Source organism: Protomyctophum bolini, assembly GCF_963924005.1.
Source record: "Protomyctophum bolini genome assembly, chromosome: 11".
In the NCBI taxonomy this organism is placed as follows: Eukaryota; Metazoa; Chordata; class Actinopteri; order Myctophiformes; family Myctophidae; genus Protomyctophum; species Protomyctophum bolini.
The window spans coordinates 6,079,663-6,100,723 of record NC_137872.1 but is presented as its reverse complement, the minus strand read 5'-3'; the positions used below and the strand labels follow the sequence as shown (position 1 = coordinate 6,100,723).

Genomic DNA, 21,061 nt, shown 5'->3' with positions numbered 1-21,061 from the left:
ACCAACCAGCACATCAGGAGCAATGTGGGGGGTTCAGTGTCTTGCTCAAGGACACTACGACACCAACTGTGGGGGAGCCTGGGTTCGAACTGGCAACCTTGCGGTTACCATCCGGCCACTCTATCCCTAAGCCAACGCCGCCGTTGCTTTAATTCAAAGCAACCAAAGGTAACGCTCCCCCATATCTTGCAAGTATGATCGAACCCTCCCGTGCACTCAGATCAGCCAACGCAGGGAAGCTGGAAGTACCTTCACTAAAAACGCAGGGACAATGCTCCACACGTCCCAAACTCTTCTCCCTTCTGGCTCCAAAACTATGGCATGCACTTCCCATTATAATCAGAACTGCAGCCTCACTCCCAATGTAAATTGTCATCATCACGTGTGGTTTTATGACTTTGCAGGATTTTAAAATACGGAAATAAGAGGTTTCTGTTCAATGTATTAATTCAACTTGTGCGTGTGAACTTATAGTAAACCCTTCAAACCCTCCCAGAGTTAAAGAAACACATTTTCACTGGTCATTTTCTCTCCAGAGTGTACAGTCATTGTGCTGCTGTTGTTTAGAGATATGTCTGACTGTATAGATTGCTGCGTCCGGCCGGCCGTCTCCATGTCTCTCTCTCTCTCTAGCTGTGGGGATTTACAAGGGTATCCCACAAACGGTGTCCCATTACAGGTGACAGGGTGGCTCGTGTGGCCCGGGCCGGGCCGGAGAGGGAGAGGGGAACGGTTGTCACGACAGAGGAGAGGAGAGGCCATACATCCAGCGCCGTTGGCAAATAACACCTTACGACCTGAGGCCATGGTTTCTATATAAATAAATAAAAAGCTTGTAGATCTGGTTAAATGGTAAATGGTGCATTTATATAGCGCCTTTATCCAAGGTGATTTACATAGATTGTGCATTACATTCACCCATTCACACACCGATTGCGGCGGAAGCCATGCAAGGTACCAACCAGCACATCGGGAGCAATTTGGGGTTCAGTGTCTTGCCCAAGGACACTTCGACATGTAGACAGTAGACAGATGCTGTCCCGGTCTTAGTGTTTCAAATGTAACGTGACACAGATGCTGTCCCGGTCTTAGTGTTTCAAATGTAACGTGACACAGATGCTGTCCCGGTCTTAGTGTTTCAAATGTAACGTGACACAGATGCTGTCCCGGTCTTAGTGGGATAGAGATAGACACAAGAGGAACCGACGACGAGGAAACACCAACAGCGGCCATTTATTTATTCATGGAAGCGTTTCCTTCGTTGAGGTCCACGTTACACACAGCCACAGCCTTGTCTCGCATTGCCAGACTGAAATGCCTCTCGCAAGTTCCAAATGCTTCCATCACGCATCATCATGATGTAAAGCGTAGTCTCGCGTTACCAGACTGTTGAGTCTCGCAATTTCCAAATGCTTCATCATACAGTCTGGAGCAACGGAAGAGCTGTCATGAGTGATAAAGCAGAAGTGGAGCCTCCTCCCCACTTCCGTTTAGTCTTTACAGTCGAGCATAAATGTTCTAATATAAATAGAAATAATCTAAGCATACTGTATATTAGCACAAAAGAAAATACAAAAAGAAAATTTAAAGATGTTTTAAAATATATTTTCGTGAACGGAAATGGCAGTTTCTTTACTCAGCTCATGGGGCTATAGTTCCAGAATCTATATAGCATTCGGAGATTGTGGAATAGTTGTCTGGCTACACAAGACTATTATGTAAAGCGGAAGTGGAGCCTCCTCCTCACTTCCGCTTCGTCTTTACAGTCGCGCACATTTATCATAATATAAATCAAAATCATCTAAGCATAAATAAATATAGCTTGTTTGCTTATAGCAGAAAATGAAATGAAAAAAAATAAGCTCTAAATATATGTTAGTGAAAGGAAATGGCAGCTCGGATTTCGGGAGGTGTATAGTTCCAGACTCAATCTAGCATTTGGAGATTGTGGAATGAACAGTACGTTGTCTGTACATTCATCTTTCAATTAATCTTTGATGAATTGAACATGGTGGACTGTGTTGTAAACAAGTGTAATGCTTAATTGGGTCGTCCACTCACAGTTAGTCTTTGTATTGCGTTTGTGCTTGAAATGTACTGTAATTCTGCAAACTGTTAATACATATTTCAATCGATCAATCAATGGCTGCGCACGCGCACGCAGTAGAAAACTACACCAATACAACCCTGGTGTTAATTTAACTCAGACAATAGAATCATAACTATTTATTTGACACATCATTTAAGAATTCACGCGTATATACTGTATGTATATGAATACAGATCTACAAGCTCACAACGTGTCGCGATGAGATCAAATACATGAATTTGTGCGTGTCTGTGTCTGTGTTCATATTATGACCCGTTTTCATAGACTTATAGTTGCTCTTTTCTCTCACAAACAGAGGCAACACAGGCGCATGCACGCTGCAGCTCAGTGATTGCACACACCCCTCACACACACACACACACACACACACACACACACACACACACACACACACACACACACACACAAAGCTCATTTTCAAAGCAGCAGCGACGACAATGATGATGGTGATAAAAATAACCTTCATTGAAAGCGCCGCAGTCACTGACACTCTCTCTCTCTCTCTCTCTCTCTCTCTCTCTCTCTCTCTCTCTCTCTCTCTCTCTCTCTCTGGAATAATGCTTAAGCCATTAAGACCTGGAACACATCTGTGTCGTCTTACCATTTAACCACGTTTATCCATTATTTCTTTTTTACTTTAGCTGTTGAAAAATAGCAGATCTACGAGATCTATGATCTCGTAGATCGGCTATTTTAGAAAAGTCACAAAAATGGGGTGGGGGTCCCTGGAACAACATACTTTCAGATGGGGGCGGGTCGGCAGCCAATTACATAATGTTTGGGGTCCTTGACATAAAATAGTTTGAGAATCACTGATATAGAAACAGTGTTTTTGCCAGAAAACTAGAAACTGGTTTTAGGACTGAGGCCAATAAAAAGAAAGTTTTTTTATGTCAGTGGTGCTCAACCTTTTTCATGTGAAGGCCCCCCGCCGCAGACCCCCATCTGAAAATATGTTGTTCCAGGGACCCACCAGAAGCAAAGTTTTGAGTTAAAAACGTTCGCTCTGAAATAACATATACATTCAAAGATTTGCTCCGCCTTTTCCAAAAAATAGCAGCTCTACAAGCTCGTAGTGCGGAACTCGGTGCCGCGCGACGAGGTTGTAGATCTGCTATTTTCTTTTGCTTAAAACACCAAAAAGGGCTTCCCGTCCTGAATGGCTTAATGACCCTGTATGTGGGTTTGTGTTGCTGCCTGCCTGGTGTGACGGTGTCGGAGCCCAGCGAAGGGCGGGATGGATGTCCTCAGGAACTGTCCGGAACACATGGTTCACAAACACAGCAGGACAGCACAGGATGACACCCGAATCTACCACCTCACACTGCTCTCTGACTATAGTTATCCTAACATCTACCACCTCACACTGCTCTCTGACTGTCTAGTTATCCTAAAATCTACCACCTCACACTGCTCTCGGACTGTCTAGTTATCCTAAAATCTACCACCTCACACTGCTCTCTGACTGTCTAGTTATCCTAAAATCTACCACCTCACACTGTTCTCTGACTGTCTAGTTATCCTAAAATCCAGTGATGGGCAAGCTACTTGGAAAATGTAGTAAGCTACACTACCAGTTACTCTCTATTAAATATAGCTCAACTACAACAAAGCTATCCCCAGATAATTATAGCAAGCTACACTATAAGCTACATGGCAAAAGTAGCTAGCTACATGGACACTACTTTTTTTTTTTTAATATTTTTTATCAACTTCATGATCAAGTTTCCACCGAACAAATAGCCTAATAGGCAGGCAAAAATGCTGAGTTTGGTTGTTTATTAAAAAACAAACTGGAAACAAGCCCTCTGTCTGGCTTTTGGTGTCAACTTTTTCACATTTACTTGTATTAATGTACCTTGCGGTGTGGCTGATTCATGTGGTCAGTGTTGGGAAAGTAATTTTTTTTATTAACTATAGTTCAGTTCACAGTAAAAAAAAATTAAAGGAACTAATTCAGTTCATAATTCAACATTTTGAACTAAAGTTCATGGTTCCAAAAAATGAACGATTTTAGTTATTTTTTGTTCTTTTTTTTAATTATTATTATTGCCACAGCCTAGCCATTTGCGCACCAGCTGAGAGACAGGGATTTAGACTAGAGAATGCGGGTGGTCTGTTTGTTTGTGTCAGACTCTTCTTATCTAAACCAACCAATCATGGATTTCTTTCCAGGGATTTTTTCTCCCCACAAAACTTTATTTAACAGTCAATTTGTAACTTTGTAGCTTTTGTTGAAAGCTACGTCACTACTTGGGTCTAAAAATAGCTACACTACAAAAAACGCTACTTGGTTCAAAAGGAGTGAAGCTACCATCAAGCTACTGATAAATGTAGTAAGCTATGTAGCTTCGCTACTTGTAGCTAGCTACTGCCCAACACTGCTAAAATCTACCACCTCACACTGCTCTCTGACTGTCTAGTTATCCTAAAATCTACCACCTCACACTGCTCTCTGACTGTCTAGTTATCCTAAAATCTACCACCTCACACTGCTCTCTGACTGTCTAGTTATCCTAAAATCTACCACCTCACACTGCTCTCTGACTGTCTATAGAGTTATCCTAAAATCTACCACCTCACACTGCTCTCTGACTGTCTAGTTATCCTAAAATCTACCACCTCACACTGCTCTCTGACTGTCTATAGAGTTATCCTAAAATCTACCACCTCACACTGCTCTCTGACCGTCTAGTTATCCTAAAATCTACCACCTCACACTGCTCTCTGACTGTCTAGTTATCCTAAAATCTACCACCTCACACTGCTCTCTGACTGTCTAGTTATCCTAAAATCTACCACCTCACACTGCTCTCTGACTGTCTAGAGTTATCCATGACAACACACTCAAATAAGTGTTCATTCATATATCCATCTGTGGCCTATAGCCTATACTAGATGTAACTAAATCTTTTTGGTTGCGTCCGTATAATATGATTTTTACTGTGTACACGGACAGACAGACAGACAGACAGACACTAGATAGATGCTATACACCAGAATGCTGCGTGCAGAACTTAAAGGACCACTTCACCACTTCTCAACATACCTTCATATAATTGGTCCTCACTAATGATTCATGATAAAATGTCACCATTCTTTTCTACTCTGTGTCTCATATAGGAGGGCTGTGGGCAGTTATATATATATTTTGGATTTTTATTATCGTGACTCGTGAGAACGATGGCTTCCTTTTTTCAGGTATAAAAATCCTGCCGTTTCTATTAGCTAGGATTCCCCATCGAAGATGTCACTGGTGGACGGGTGTCTGAACTGTCCACAGCTCTCCTGTCCACAGACCGAGTAGAAAAAAATTGTGGTATTTTATCATTAGTGAGGAGGACCAATAATATGAAGGAAGGTTGAAAAGTGGTGTAGTGGTCCTTTAACAACAGCAAGAGTAGGCCACATGCAACTAACAATATTGCATACCTCTCTCTCTCTCTCTCTCTCTCTCTCTCTCTCTCATTAGCAGGCAACAGTGCAGTACTATCCCTCTCTCTGTTTCTGGCACAACAGCGCCCCTACTGGTACGCATAGTCATATACTGATGCTCATTAACCAACACATACATGGGCACACACATAGGTGAACACAGACATTGCTGTTCCTTGGAGTGGTTGCACCACTCAAAAAAAGAAAATACAGTTACACACATAGAAGCATAAGAGCAGAGAGCAATGTCCACAGCTCAGTCTAGTCCTGGCCAAAGTCCTGATTAAGCCTGAGAGTTCACTGATGCACGAAAGACCTCTTCAGTCTGACCTTATTGTACGCTGGAACACCATATCTCCTTCCTGAAGGCAGCAACCTATACTCTCCATCTAAAACATGGCTAGTATTAGAGGGGATATTCCTTGCTAACCGTAGGATGCTGTTATCATAATGTGGATGTATTGTAAGTTTCTGAAGTGGTTGTCCGACAATCTTTGAACAGATGTTTAGTTGTTGCAGCAGTTGTGACTTTAAGGCTACAGACAAACATCCATACCAGGTGGTACTACAGTACTGATTAATAACAGTAGTATACAGTACAGTACATCTATGACTGCCATAATGATGTTTTTTGTCATTATTTTGTTTGATATTTTACTTATTTGATGATTTGGGTAAAATGTGTGTTCCGGAAGTTTGATTGTGTCATTTCCGGTAACATGACCATATACTTTGGAATAAGCTCAGGATCACACAGTTATTGCATCTTCCGTCCATGCTGAGCAGACGGAGTTTGTCACATTGAACATGAAGCGTACAAAGTTAAAGTCCTGGTTATGATGATCTGTTCATGGGTTCCTCTCACTACTTCATGCTCTTTGAATTACGTGCAGTCGGTGAGGTAAATACTTGTTTTGTACATGAGTAATTTCTTTATATTACATTATGTGCTTTGTTTCATGTTGCTCATTCTGATCATGATTTATTTGTGTTTTATGTCAGTTTTGACGTGGGCTTTGGAAGCGATGCTTGCTACAATAAAGCCGTCAGTACATACACAGAACAACTGCTTCATTCGTTCTTCAAGTTCATCAAAGGGCGTGACAACATCCATACCAGGTACTACAGTACTGATTAATAACAGTAGTATACAGTACAGTACATCCATACCAGGTGGTACTACAGTAGGCTAATGAAGAACACTCATAATAACATAAGTGAACAGAATCTGTATGATGGAATGCTACATATGCTCTGATGAAAAGATCTATATGAACTCACTGTTATACATGACATTCATTCATAAATAAATTGTGTTTGATATACTGTATATATATATAAAACAGTGCCTCACAGCTAGAAGAACCCGGGTTCGATTCCCGCCATGGCCGCTAGGGCCGCTGGAGGCGTGTTCTCTACCCTGCGTCATCAGTGCCCATAGGGGTTGTTGGGAGTTTGCATGTTCTCCCCGTGTCCCTATAGGGTAGGTACCCTCACAAAAAACACGCAGTAATCCCTGGTCTCTAAACTACCTCCCCCTGGTCAGCCGGGGCGCCTGACGTTATTCCAACTGGTTATTCCATGGTTGGAATAACGTGTTCCTTCCACGGGCTACGTCAAACTCCCCCCTTTCAGGTGAAAAGATGTGGCTTGGACTGCGAAAGCATTGAATACAGTTGTAATGAAGTGTACTCGGGTGTGGAAGAATCAAGGCCAGTATGGGTACCAGGCAACCGTATTCGGGTACAGTTGGAATCAAACTGACTCAGTGTGAAACTGTGAATACAGCACATCCACAGTGCTATAGTATAGACTGTCATTGTGTTGCATCAGTTAGTGTCGAAGTGTCCTTGAGCAAGACACTGAACCCCTAATTGCTCCTGATGTGCTGGTTGGTGCCTTGCATGGTTTCTGCATGCCATCGGTGTATGAATGTGTGTGTGAATGAGTGAATGTAATGCACAATCTATGTAAAGCGCCTTGGATAAAGGCGCTATATATAAATGCACCATTTACCATTTTATTTACCATCACTCACCTCAACGGTGACACTATGAGGGACAGGGGGGGGGGGGGGGGGGATTGTCTTTTTTTTTTTTTTGCAATTGGCACAATTTGTGTGTCTCTTTTGGCATTGCAGCCTGTAAGGAGATATGTGTATTATGTGGAGGGAGAGACAGGGAGAGAGAGAGAGAGAGAGAGAGAGAGAGAGAGAGAGAGAGAGAGAGAGAGAGAGAGAGAGAGAGAGAGGGAGAGAGAGAGAGAGAGAGACAGGGAGAGAGAGAGAGAGAGAGAGAGAGAGAGCATTTGTCAGTATTATATAATTCCAGAGAGGGAAGGGGGGTTGGGCTTGACACAGAGGGAGGGGGGGTGCAGAGAGAGGGGGGGGGGGGGGGGCGGGGGTGCAGAGAGAGAGAGAGGGGGGGGGGGGTTGGGGAGGGGGGGGGAAAGGTCTAATGCACTTATCACTTAATTTGCTATATTTACAAGGGCGTTCCAGATGTCTATATCCCTAACCTAACCTATATGGTCCATGCATGCCACGGGCCGGTCTCTCCTCAGTGTCCCGGCCCCGGGGCGTTATAAATAGTAGAAGGTTAATTAGTTAGCTAAAGAAACTCGATCGGGGGCGGGCAGTTCTTTTTTTTTTTTTAGAATTTGATCCATAGACAGGTAACTCAAGCGATCCCCCCTCATCATCACCATCACTGTCAGCGGCGGGTCAGAGCTATATAAAGTGTCCCAGGGACACACGGCACACACCACATAGCCTTAGACATTACTCTGGGAATCACCCGCCGCTGCACCGACCCGACCCGACCGGACTCCCAACACCTCCTCCACCACCGGTGAGTTGAACAATCTCTGCTCCGTCCAAATGCACTTCGGCTGCGGGAGAGAGAGACAGGCAGGCAGGCAAAGTCTCCCATGCAGGTGCATTGATGATGGATGTAGGCTACTTTTATTTAGAATATGACAATGGACGGTGCTTCTTGACTTCAAAGAAACTTATCTGCTGTTCTCGTCTCGTGTTTGTGTCTGAATTCTATTTGGAAAATAAATAGGCTACTTAATTGACAAGGTCAGTCTGACTGTCTGCCTCGCGTGGATTTAACACATGTAAGCCTACCTGTGCACACAGATTATCGGCAGCGTTCATTTGACTGATAGAACACTTTATTAAGTTTTTAGAATAAACAAGAAAGCACAGTTCAACTTGCTTCGTCTGCTTAGAGGATTACAAAAAAAGGAAAAAACTCCCGAGAGTGTGGAACCAAATGGATCCTTGTTCTGGGTCCAGTCAGTGTTACCACTTTCGGAGTTAAATATTATATTATAACTGAGGATTTGACTGTGCAGGTTAAAATTCCTAAATGCAGATGGAGCTGCATCATGCAGGCTGTAAGAATATTCCATGTTGCTGCCATATGGCATCATTCAGGTAAAATAAATTAGGCGCTGCGCTTTGCCTTTATTGCGCGCATCAAAGACGAGTTGACTTTGCGTAAAACTAAAGATGTCCAAACCAACTCGAATGGAAAGCAAGAATGTCCACTGTCTTGTCCTTCAGCCATGCAAGGGGAAATGCGTGGATTGCGTTTATCCTATATGGATGAACTATAGCCTACTTTAATGCTAAACGTGACAATTATAACGATCAGGAGTTTTACGCAGCTATAGAGGCAGTTTGCGCAGCTGTCGTATACTGTCTATGATGATACGAAATATTCTCAGAATCTGCTTCATTGTCACATGATGACAGGTTTACAAAGTGTATAGAGAGAATCATTGAGTGACATTGTCATACAAGATCCCATCATTTGCAGTCTTTTTTCAGGAAAAGGGAGGAAGAATATTGATAGAAAAAAAAGACCTAAACAATTTAAAAAAGGAAAAGAAAAAAAATAAAAAAAAAATATATATATATATATATATATATATATATATATATATATATAATTCAAATAGTCCTGATTACAAGTGGACTAATCAGGAACATTAGCCTATTTAGATTAAGTGTGCAGGCATATCATATATTTTCACTGCACTGCTGAAAATATATGATAATGATATACCTTCATGCACCTGTGTGTGTTCACAGTGGTGGTCTCTCTCTCTCTCTCTCTCTCTCTCTCTCTCCAACAGCATCACAATGTGTCTCTCTCTCTCTCTCTCTCTCTCTCTCTCTCCAACAGCATTACAATGTCTCTCTCTCTCTCTCCAACAGCATCACAATGTCTCTCTCTCTCTCCCTCTCTCTCTCTCTCTCTCCAACAGCATTACAATGTCTCTCTCTCTCTCTCCAACAGCATTACAATGTCTCTCTCTCTCCAACAGCATCACAATGTCTCTCTCCTCCATCCTGTCTGCGGACGCCATCGCCAGTGCTATCAAGGACTGCCAAGGTATCGTCTGACACAGCCGGCCTGCGGTGCTCCTGAACTTACTTTCTGTCATTACAGCACTGGATACAATAACTACAGTATACTTTTACTCACGTTAAAGTAGCCTATACTGTAGACCAATTTTGAGGACTATTACCACCACCCCCCCCCCCCCCCCCCCCCCCCACACACACACACACACACACACACACACACACACACACACACACACACTCTTTACTGGAGTATAGCCCATTTCCAATTTTCAGTATACTTTTACTTCTCACCTCAGAGGCAAATATTGTACTTTTGCTCCACTATACAATTATTTGAAAACTTTATAGCCACTTTGTAGATTTTGATTTTGATTATTATTACAAAATGAACCACTATAGCTTCAGCTATACATTTCTGCCATTTGGAAATAGCAGATCTACAACAAGCATGTGTTGCGCGATGCGATGCATTGTGAGCTTGTACATCTGCTACCCCCCCAATTTTTTTTAATAAAATAAAAAATAAAATAAAGAAAAACAAAATAAACAAATATAGGCCTATATACATTTAACTTTTGGTACTACAAGTATACATTTTGATGACAATACTTAGTATTAAGTACAAAGTATTTCTATACATTTCAGTATACTTAAGTAAAAGCATGTGAGTATATATATAGCAGCACTGCAGTACAGTCTGGGCCACGGCCAGTCCTCTCTGCATGCAGGCTATCCTATAGCCTAGTAGGATATTCATTGCAGAATTAAAGGGATATTTCAAATTAAACTTCTGGTCATTGTATCGTCTACTGCAGTTTAATAATCCATGCAGGAGGAGGAGGCTGGAGGAGACTTAAAACATCAAAAAGAATGATTAGAACTACAGTCCCTCTCTCGTATTAGGACAATATCAGTCAACATAAAAAAGGACGGATGTTTTCGATGATTCTATCCTAGTTAAAATGGAGTTTGAAGTTAACCACTTAAAGGGGGTGTCAGTGTTTTCAGTCAAAAACCCTTAGGTTTCGTTTTTGCCTTGGGACACAAGCTTTCATCCAATCAGGATAGAGAACAAAAACGAAACCTAAGGTTTTTTGACCCCCAGGGGTTAACTGGGGACAGGGAGGAACTCCTTATATGGTCAGCACACTCTATAGTAGAGAGGATTATCACAACAAAACAAAAAAATAAGTGATATTTGAATTAAGTGAAATCACTGACTCTACCTTTAAACAATACTGTCAATACTTAGTAAACTTGATCATTGGCTCTGTACACGGTTTGCTCTTTTTTCCCTTTACACCTCTTTGAAGAAAATAGCTGATCTACAAGATCACTACAGCTCGCAGCGTGAGAGAGCTTGTAGATCTGCTATTTTGGCTACATTCTCCTCAGATTATATTAGGGATGCTAGCCGGGTTCATAGGGATTATATTGGGTTTGTAACTTTGTATATGGCGGGGCAATTTAAATGAATATCAAATATCTAATTACTGAATCAAGCAACTTAAAAAACTGTCTGGGGTGTTCACATAAGCCTGAGTAGACCATAAAATGACCAAAGGTTGTTTAAAAAAAAAAAGTGAAATACCCGTTTAATAGAATAATTAACATTAAAATAAATGGTGCTGTCAAGAACGTGCTTACGTTATATCTTGACGCTGCCAACAGTTGGAGCCGTTTTGTTAATTAAATATGCACATCATGCATATTTAATATGGTGGAAAACCTGAACAAGACTCAAGAAGTAGCCGAGCCTAATAGGCCTGCTCCGACTCTTAATTAATTAAAAAGCAGTGTAGATTAGATAGATATACTCTTACAGATCCTGGATTCAATAGTTCACCAGAGTAAAATTACCCTGTTGGCGTAAAACCATACTTTAGGCCTGACGTCGACATTTTAAATATGTCTTCTAAATCCTGACAGTTTTCTGAAATACCTATGTTTCTATTTTCAGTGGTGCTCAATATTTCATGTCAAGGACCCCAAAAATGATCTGTAATTGGCCGACGACCCCCATCTGAAAATATGTTGTTCCAAGGACCCCCCAGAAGCAAATATTTGAGTTAAAAATGTTCGCTCTGAAAGAATATATTCAAACATTTGGACCACATTTTCAGAGTGCTGTGCTACGAGCTTGTAAATCTGCTATTTTTCAATAGCTAAAGTAGACTATAACTATATATATCCCGGACAGAATGGGTTAAAGTTAGCAGCCTTTATGTCTAAAGTTTTCAAAATTGGTCAACAAAGATCTTTCCAAAATAATTATAAGAGCTAAATCTATACAAGCTTCACATCTTGAAGTGATGTGAGCTTATACTTTTAACTTTGTCTGATTGTTTTACATATTTTATTTTGTGCAGCAATTTGGAAACCTTGCGTTTTTTAAATGTGCTACTATATACAAATTTGATTGGGTTATTTATTATAGATCGGCCAGCCTATATTTTAGACAAGACGGGGCTTAACTAACTGGTTAATGCATGTTTTGTAATGATCTACAAAGCAACTTGTAGCTATAACGTTTTCAAATACTTGCAGTGGAGGAGTATAAATATTTAATAGTTTTTATTAATAGTTCATTGGATCCAAAGATTAAATTCCCATTGACAATGCATGGAGAATTCACGTCATATGTAGACGAGCACATCGATATGTTATGTCATGACTCATGATGGTGTTCGATGACAAGAGCGCCCCTCGCTTGAACACGGGTGTGATTTTATTTTACTTATAAGAACAGGATACTCAAGTAAATGTAGGCTACTCTGTAACTTTCCATGCACCAAGGGTACATTTGAGTGACCTTTGCGTCGGCTACAGTAGCATTCATCTCTGTCAAACAAAAAGCACAATACAGCCTGTTTTTCATCTTGTGAACTGACCTCTCCTCTCCTCTCCTCTCCTCTCCTCTCCTCTCCTCTCCTCTCCTCTCCTCTCCTCTCCTCTCCTCTCCTCCCCTCCCGTCTGCTCTGCTCCCCTCCCCTCCCCTCTCCTCTCCTCTCCTCTCCTCTAGCACCGGACTCTTTCAACTGTAAGAAGTTCTTCGAGACGTGCGGTCTAACCAAGAAAAGCCCCGGCGAGATTAAGAACGTCTTCGGTATCCTCGACAACGATGCCAGCGGTTTCATCGAGGAGGAGGAACTCAAGTGAGTTTGGGAAGCAACGCGTATACGCTGGAAAGCTCCGTGCGAAGAATCCGGTGTTTCAAGCTTGTGCAGTAGATCTGTTATTTTTGTGGGGTTTTTTTTATTTATTTGAATTGAATGAAAAGTAACAGTTTTTGACATTGAGGTTTCCACCAGCAGAGACATTATAGCGATGGCATGAAGCTCAAGCTGTCCAAGCTGCCGTGATATACGGCCGGGATGACATGTTTATTGTTCAAACACAGCTCCTATATGAGGCGATCTAAAATCCCCCTATGGGGATAACAATGCAAATACAAAGTACATGAACACTCTCTACCGAAATTGACGTCAGACTCTATTGAGATGCATGTTAAATAATGGGATTTCTCCATATAAATAATCAATCATTTCAGTAGCAAGACTCAAGAGCTTCAAAAATGTCTTCTAAAACTAGTCAACCAGGCCTGCAGTAGTAGGCTATGCACTGGACAAATGAAATGTGCATGATATTATTTCAGTAAACTAGAAATACGAGGAAATATTATAGAGAACAGTATCCAACTCAATAAACGTTAACGACCTTCCGACATGAGTTTTCATGCAATGCATGGTTTAAGACTACGGTGATTGGTGTTATTACCATCACCTGGGTGGGTCAGTCGTGTAACTGACTTAACTGACGTTAAGCTGTGTATGTGTTGAACAACACAGCCATGACGTTAAACTGTGTACAGTATGTGTTGAACAACACAGCAATGCAAAATACCATTGACAGCTATGAGGTGTCGAAAGCTTTCCATCCATAGCAACAGTTGCTAAACTATTAGGATTGGCATTGGACAATGGCTTGTGGGGTGGGGTTTGGGAAGGGCTAATTATGCAACTGAACAAAAAGCTATGATACATCACTAGTTTGTACACACTCATTTCACAATAGAGATGAAACGTCTTCTTCCTAAAATACATTTTAATCTCCTTTTAATCTCTTTCAAGCTGGCAATATATAGGCAAATCTTATTTTTACCCACACAATTTTCAAAAGATTGCTAAAATGGGCCGATCCACAAGCTCACATCGCGTTAAAAGTCTGAACGCTGACTGGGGAGTGAGAGTGGGAGATAAGTGAGGTTTTTGCTTATTGCTGGGTTATTGTCTAATGATCATCATAAGAACGGAAAAGGTTATATTCATGGACAATCAAACTATTTTTCACGTGGTGTCCAATTAAAATGGATGTTGACATGACACCCTGATCATTTAGAAAATAAAAACATGACACATTCATTTCAAAAAGGTTGCAGACACACTTCACCACCAGGGGGCATCACAAATGCTACAAAAATGTCAGTGTTTGTTGCAGAAACAAGCTTTGAATCTCAGATCGAGTCAGATCCAGTTTACTGAGTCTACAGAGTTTATACAGCCCTGGTTGGGCAACCCGGCCTGGTGGAGATAATGTGCTCTGGCCTGGGCCCCAGGTGGATCAGTGTGTTCTATATAGGACAGTGATTCTCAAAGTGGGGTCAGGGGTCCCCCATGGGTCCTTGGAGGGGTTCCATTTTGAGGGGCAGGTGCTCAAGTGAAAAAAGGGGAAGCTTGTGCAGCCTGTGGAACTGTCGGCTGCGTTAATAGTGTGTGAGAATTATAGATTTTGGGGCATAACTAATATATTAGACGCTTTTAATCCAGAATTCAAAAAGGACACATTGCTGTCCAGAGGGTCTCTTGAGGGGGCAGGACCGCGACGCTCTATAGTGTGTAAATAACGGTAATGCGTCTCACACACACCAAGACTGCGTTTCAGTAATTTATTCTTCCATTTTGGACAGGAGACAAACGCTTCTGATATCCAGCCTTCCTCAGTGTCCTGACTTGTAGTGTACCTGAGGTCCAGGGATGAAAATAGCAGATCTACAAGCTCACAACGCGTCGCAGCCTGACGCGTTGAGAGCTTGTAGATCAGCTATTTTCGGGGCTCAACCCATCACTCTTTAGCATAGTGGAGATGCGGTGTGTAACGACATGGATTTCTAAACAAATTTGTTCAGCGCAAAATACTGTGTTCAAGTTCAGGAGACTTCGGAACAAAAGCAATTCTCCTGAACGCTGCCTTCCTTCCGGCATGGCATGGAGAGGAGAGGAGGGCATTTACATTTCTGTCACCATAGAAAATGCCACATTCGTGGTCTGGAGAGGGCAGTTGTTTTACAGACGGGTAAAAGGGCAGGGGCTGAAGACCCCTTTGATGTCTATGTGTGCACGTCTCACATGCTCAGGTTGTTGACAGTGTGGGGTGTGTTTCTGTACCTTCTCTCCTAAGGTTCTTCCTGCAGAGGTTCGTCCCCGGGGCTCCGGTGCTGTAGTGGACCCAGCAGGTTGTTAAGGGCTGTGGTTCTGTAGTGGACCCAGCAGGTTGTTAAGGGCTCCGGTTCTGCAGGTTGTTGACAGAGTGGTTGTGTTTCTCCCCCCAGGTTCTTCCTGCAGAGGTTCGTCCCCGGCGCGCGGGTTCTGAGCGACAAAGAGACCAAGGCCTTCATGTGCGCCGCCGATGACGACAGTGACGGCAAGATCGGAGTAGAAGGTCAGTCAGAGTCAGAGAGAGACACTATATACCGTACACACCGTTCATTTCAACTGAAGGGACCACGAGGACCTGCTTTAGCAGCCAAGTGGTTTTCATATCATATATCAAGGTCCATTATCGGTCGGGCCGCGGAGCCACAAACCACCGTTTAGCCTCTCAGACCCCAAATGTTGCGGTCGTTGGATAAGATTGTGTACACAATTCCATGCTGTATTGATGTCGGTACCATTAAGAGAGATAAGAGGCCAACGTTGGTCAAAAATAACAATTCTACATTATCAAATTGTGTAGACTTCTTGTAAACTACAAGTAATGCAGATGTTTAACAATAATGTAACTCTTGAGAGCGTAACATGAAACCAAAATGGACACATAAGGGTCCATTTGGTTTCATGTTACGCTCTCAAGAGTTAAAGATCTATATAAGATATAGCATTTGGTTACCAACACTCCATCATTTAGCTGGGGGGCCATGCCATGAAACCCGCCCCTCAAGGACCACTGGTGGTCCCTCCAACCACTGGTGGTCCCTCCGGGCCACTGGTTGAGAACCACTGCTTTAATAAGCTGAGCTTGTTTTCCAGTTCAGGTTATAAACTCCAGAAGGGTAAAACACGGAAGGCTGTGTCAGGCTTACCTTATAGTACACTAGCTGTGACGCGGCTGCAGCTACATTAGTAATGGCTTTGTTGTTAGATGTGCTGTGTTACTGTTGACTGCTGCCTGTGTTTGCACATTGACATTGACACACACACACACAAACAAATGTGATTAGCTGCAGCTGTGCTGCTCACTAGACTGCCATGTTTGTAGTTTTCTTTATTAAAACCTGAACTGGAAAACAAAACTACAAAATCAGCCCATAGGTTTCATCCTCCTTTGATTCAGAGTGGGAAAAAAGTAATTGGACCCTAATCAGAGCCGAATGAAAATGAAGGATTTGTTTTTATTTATTTTGTGCTGCATACAGTACTCTGTGTGTGTGTGAGAGAGAGAGAGGGAGAGAGAGAGAGAGAGAGAGAGAGAGAGAGAGAGAGAGAGAGAGAGAGAGAACATGTGAGTGCTCACTGCTCACTTTCTGATCACCAGCATTTGACAGTTTGACTGCTCAACCTTTATTTTTTATTCAGTATTCCCTTTTCCAAATATAGCAGATCTACAAGCTCGCAAACATGTCACGATGCAATGTGTTGGGCGTGTCATTGTGGACCAAACGTTGTTTTGAAAGACTAATAGTTAAGGGCTTCATTACTGTAACTATAAAACGTAATAATATGGTTCACCAGTGTCTTGGTAGAACTACTAGTTGTGTGGAGTGTGTGTGTGTGTGTGTGTGTGTGTGTGTGTGTGTGTGTGTGTGTGTGTGTGTGTGTGTGTGTGTGTGTGTGTGTGTGTGTGTGTGTGTGTGTGTGTGTGTGTGTGCACTGTGCCAGCCAACTCACCATTTATAAAACTAAACTATATATTTATGTAGTTTAGTGCCTGGTGTGTGTGCACTATAGTTCTGCCACTGGTAGTCTCAAATGAAGACAGACAGGAAAGAGGGAGAGAGAGAGAAAGGCAGAGACACACAGCAAAGGTTGTCATGAACGGGACTGTGCTTTACACAATAAAATCTAGAAACAGTTATGCATACAAAATACAAATACATCAAACGAGTAACAACAAGAAATGAAACGGTTCAAATGACAATAAATAAATAAAAATCAGGAATGATCAAAGGCCATAGAAAAGAGATGAGTCTTAAGAAGAGACTTAAATCATGGTTCAATGGATTGAGCACTTTTAACCCATTTAGGCCTGACCTCAAAATCCACGATGCGCCTGGACCGCTAGGCCAGCAGGCGCCCAGCCAACCGACCATTTACAAAACCATGCAGTGTGGATAGTTATTATAGTTTCAGTTGCAGTTATAGCTTGTGGAGGAGAACACCAATCAAAAGCAGCTTGTGGAGGAGAACACCAATCAAAAGCAGCGGTCATCATCACCATGTTCGCTTGTGGTGGACATTTTTGTCAAAATGTGCAGGCCGGAGTCCTTGAAAATAAAACGTTTGGAGAACAACTAGCACTAGTTGGACTTCCTTATGCCTTGCATTGTGTCGCAGTAAATCAGTGGCATACATATTGTGAAGAAGTCACAGAACTTGACATTCAGTAATTATGGGTGTTATGATCAGAATGAGAACATTATATTATTTATAATGGTGTGAAAAACGGAAAATCTAAAAATGTGCGACGGACAAGACCAAGTCATGTACGAGCATATTGATGCATGCCTCCTCCTCACGGTCTCTCCTCTCCTCCACAGAGTTCCAGGCCATGGTCTTGTCCTAAACATCTGGACCCTGACCCTGTTTCTCCAGCACCTTCGCCCACGCCTTGACCTGATGACCCACACCCATCCACCCACCCATCTCCACCCATCTCCACGCACCTCCACCCATCTCCACCCACCTCCAACCATATCCACCCATCCACCCACCCATCTCAACCCATCTCCACGCACCTCCACCCATCTCCATCCACCTCCAACCATATCCACCCATCCACCCACCCATCTCTCCACCCACCTCCACCCATCCACCCATCCATCTCCACCCACCCATCTCCAGAGTCTCCACCCATCCACCTACACCCACCTCCACCCTGTCGGACTGTAGTTCGTTCAGAGGGTCATCTCGTCTCCGTCTACATAGATCCTTTTGAATTTAATTTATTTTTTTGTTGGTCATTCCTTTCATCGTTTTACAAGCGCGCTCCGCTCCGGTCGATGGATCGACATCCAGCCTATGCACCTCCATGTTTTCCAATTGTTTTGATTTTAGTTTTTGTTTCGTACTGTTGTACGTGTTTAGACAGATCATACCTCCTCAACGCATTTTGACCACAATGATGCAAAATGTATACCAATCACCAAAAAGTACTGAGAAAATAAATAAATGAATAAATCCAAATCAGTGCATACTGTCCGCGTCTTTCTGTCTGCTGCTGGCTTTTATGTCAGGATGAACTATAACGCTGAAATGTTGTTCAGTAGTACTCATGCAGTGGCTCGGGTAGAGTGGCGGCATTGAAACCGTGAGGTAGCCAGCTCCATCCCCAAAGTTAGTGTCCAAGTGTCTCAAGTGTCCTTGAGCTAGACTGAACCCCCCCAACTGCTCCTGATGTGCAGGTTGGTGCCTTGCATGTGGGTTTCCACCGCCATCGCTGTATGAATGTGTGTGTGTGTGTGTGTGTGTGTGTGTGTGTGAATGAGTGAATGTAATGCACAATCTATGTAAAGGTGTAAGAATGTGTGTGTGTGTGTGTGTGTGTGTGTGTGTGTGTGTGTGTGTGTGTGTGTGTGTGTGTGTGTGTGTGAATGTAATGCACAATATATATGTAAAGCGCCTTGGATAAAGGCACTATATAAATGCACCAATTACTGTACCATTTATACACGTTCCTTTCTCTTGTGAGGTTTCATTTTTTTAAATCAATAATAATGGCATATGATCCACTAATGGACCAAAAAAAATATAGAAGTGATGACCTAACCACAGATATGTGTGTGTGTGTGTGTGTGTGTGTGTGTGTGTGTGTGTGTGTGGAGGAGGAGGCGTAAGGTCCCACTGGCCAGACTGTGGAACCATTGGCGAACGTGTCTGTATGTTCGAAACTGAACATGGTGGAACTCTTTTTTATTGTATATATTTCTTTCTATTTTATTACTTCTTATCTATTGTATTGTTATTCTCTGTAATGTGATATGGATTCCCCTGATTCTGCAATAAAAACTGAATTGAATTGAGTTAGAGCCACACTTTCTTGGCTTCCGGAGGAAACTGGACACCCGCTCCGCTGGCTTTGGGGTTTGCTCGGACTGGCCAGACCTAAATGACCTCTGTGTCCGCACTGGAGTGTCCCTGGAGTGGGTGTGGTCTGACTCAGAGGCTGTGAGGGTCTCCGAGGACATTATAACTGCCCCCCTCACCCAGGTCAGGGCAACGGTCGCCTATGCTGGACACAGTCACCTGCTAACAGCTACAGGTGCCAGACGAGTCCTCATATGGATGTACACAAGCAGCAACAACACTGGGCTGGACTAAAACTCCAAGGGAAGCTCGCATGTCTTCCCCATGCTGATCACTCCGTCTCACAACGCATTCATCAAGAACACTGCACTCAATGAGGACATTATCACAGTCACAGTTAAGGCCAGACTACAAGTCCTTCCCACCAGACTCAATCTATCCACCACTCAGGTCCCTCATTGCTTGCACCACACCACAGATCTCGGAAACATTGTCACACATCTTGAACGGATGTTATGCATACAAAGGAATGTACAGTACATACAGTAGCACGCCATGATAGAATAGTGGAACTCATAGCAAAGGATATATCAAAATACCATGCATCTTCACTTCAGTGAGAATCATGTACAAACATTCCAGGGTCATTCCATCCATGTTCCAACTCTGTTATAACTCAGATACCTTTACATATCTAGCAGCTAATACACCAGATATTGTTGTGGTTATGAAGAGTCCAGAGAAGTGTCTGTATTAGAGATAGCAGCACCTTTGACCACAGCCTAGAGGAAGCTTTTATGACCAAGGTCATAAAATACCAACGACTTCTACATTATATCATCTCAGAGCTGGGCTATTAGGTGCAGCCTATTTGTCTTCATATTTGGCAGCCTAGGGCATTATACGCACAGACTGGTTGTTAGAGGGTTCCAACCATAGACTGTAAAAAATATGGACAAAGCGTTCCATGGGTCTAACATGAACGTAAAATGAAGCTTGTCAGTCCTTGCAATGGAAGTCGCCATCTTTCTAGATCCGTTTTGGTCCAGCTGGCCATTGGCTGGCCCAGACAACGAGGCGGGACTTCCCCCCTTCTTCTCCGTTGGTTTTTATTTTGACTCGAGTGGGAGGGGAATCCCTATCATAGACTGTAACGGTAGCCACGCCCCTCAGAACATACGCGACTTTATGGTCATTTTTTAAATTAATGGGACCATAATTTTCCAAAAATAATATTATGACATTAGAAATGAGACTTTAAACTAGTGACTGGAAGAAGAAAGTATTCATGACCATGTTTATTAAGGTAATACAGTCTATGTGAAGTTGGGCCCAAATACATGGACTTCTATGGGGCTATGGGTTTTTCTGGGTCCAATGACAGCGCCACAACAGGCCATTATATGAACTTTCATTTCCTTAGTGGCTTCACAAAATATCTTTCTGACTGCCCCCCTGGTTCCAACAACTTGGGATGCCCAAAAAGGAGGCAAAAAGGCTGGCAAAGTATTGCAGCGTCTCTGCTATAATTGGCAGCCGTCATATTATGGCGGAGACGCTGTTACTTATACCCATAGAGTACTGAGTACTGTTACTTATACCCATAGAGTACTGAGT

At 42.6% G+C, this 21,061-nt stretch overlaps 1 protein-coding gene across 1 annotated transcript; it reads left to right on the top strand.

The window, feature by feature from the left end:
- Positions 1-8,184: 8,184 nt before the first annotated feature.
- On the top strand, positions 8,185-18,610 carry pvalb8 (parvalbumin 8). The gene is made up of 5 exons (XM_080775503.1): positions 8,185-8,394; positions 9,884-9,951; positions 12,949-13,081; positions 15,535-15,644; positions 17,959-18,610. Exons 2-5 carry the CDS (start codon positions 9,891-9,893, stop codon positions 17,982-17,984), a joined length of 330 nt encoding a protein of 109 aa, XP_080631629.1. The 5' UTR covers positions 8,185-8,394; positions 9,884-9,890; the 3' UTR covers positions 17,985-18,610.
- Positions 18,611-21,061: the final 2,451 nt, after the last annotated feature.

Bases quoted from the DNA above. Each gene is read 5' to 3' on its own strand.
- pvalb8 (XM_080775503.1), top strand. From the start codon at position 9,891: ATGTCTCTCTCCTCCATCCTGTCTGCGGACGCCATCGCCAGTGCTATC. The intron at 9,952-12,948 runs GTATCGTCTGAC...CCTCTCCTCTAG, and splicing joins TGCTATCAAGGACTGCCAAG to CACCGGACTCTTTCAACTGT. The intron at 15,645-17,958 runs GTCAGTCAGAGT...TCTCCTCCACAG, and splicing joins CGGCAAGATCGGAGTAGAAG to AGTTCCAGGCCATGGTCTTG.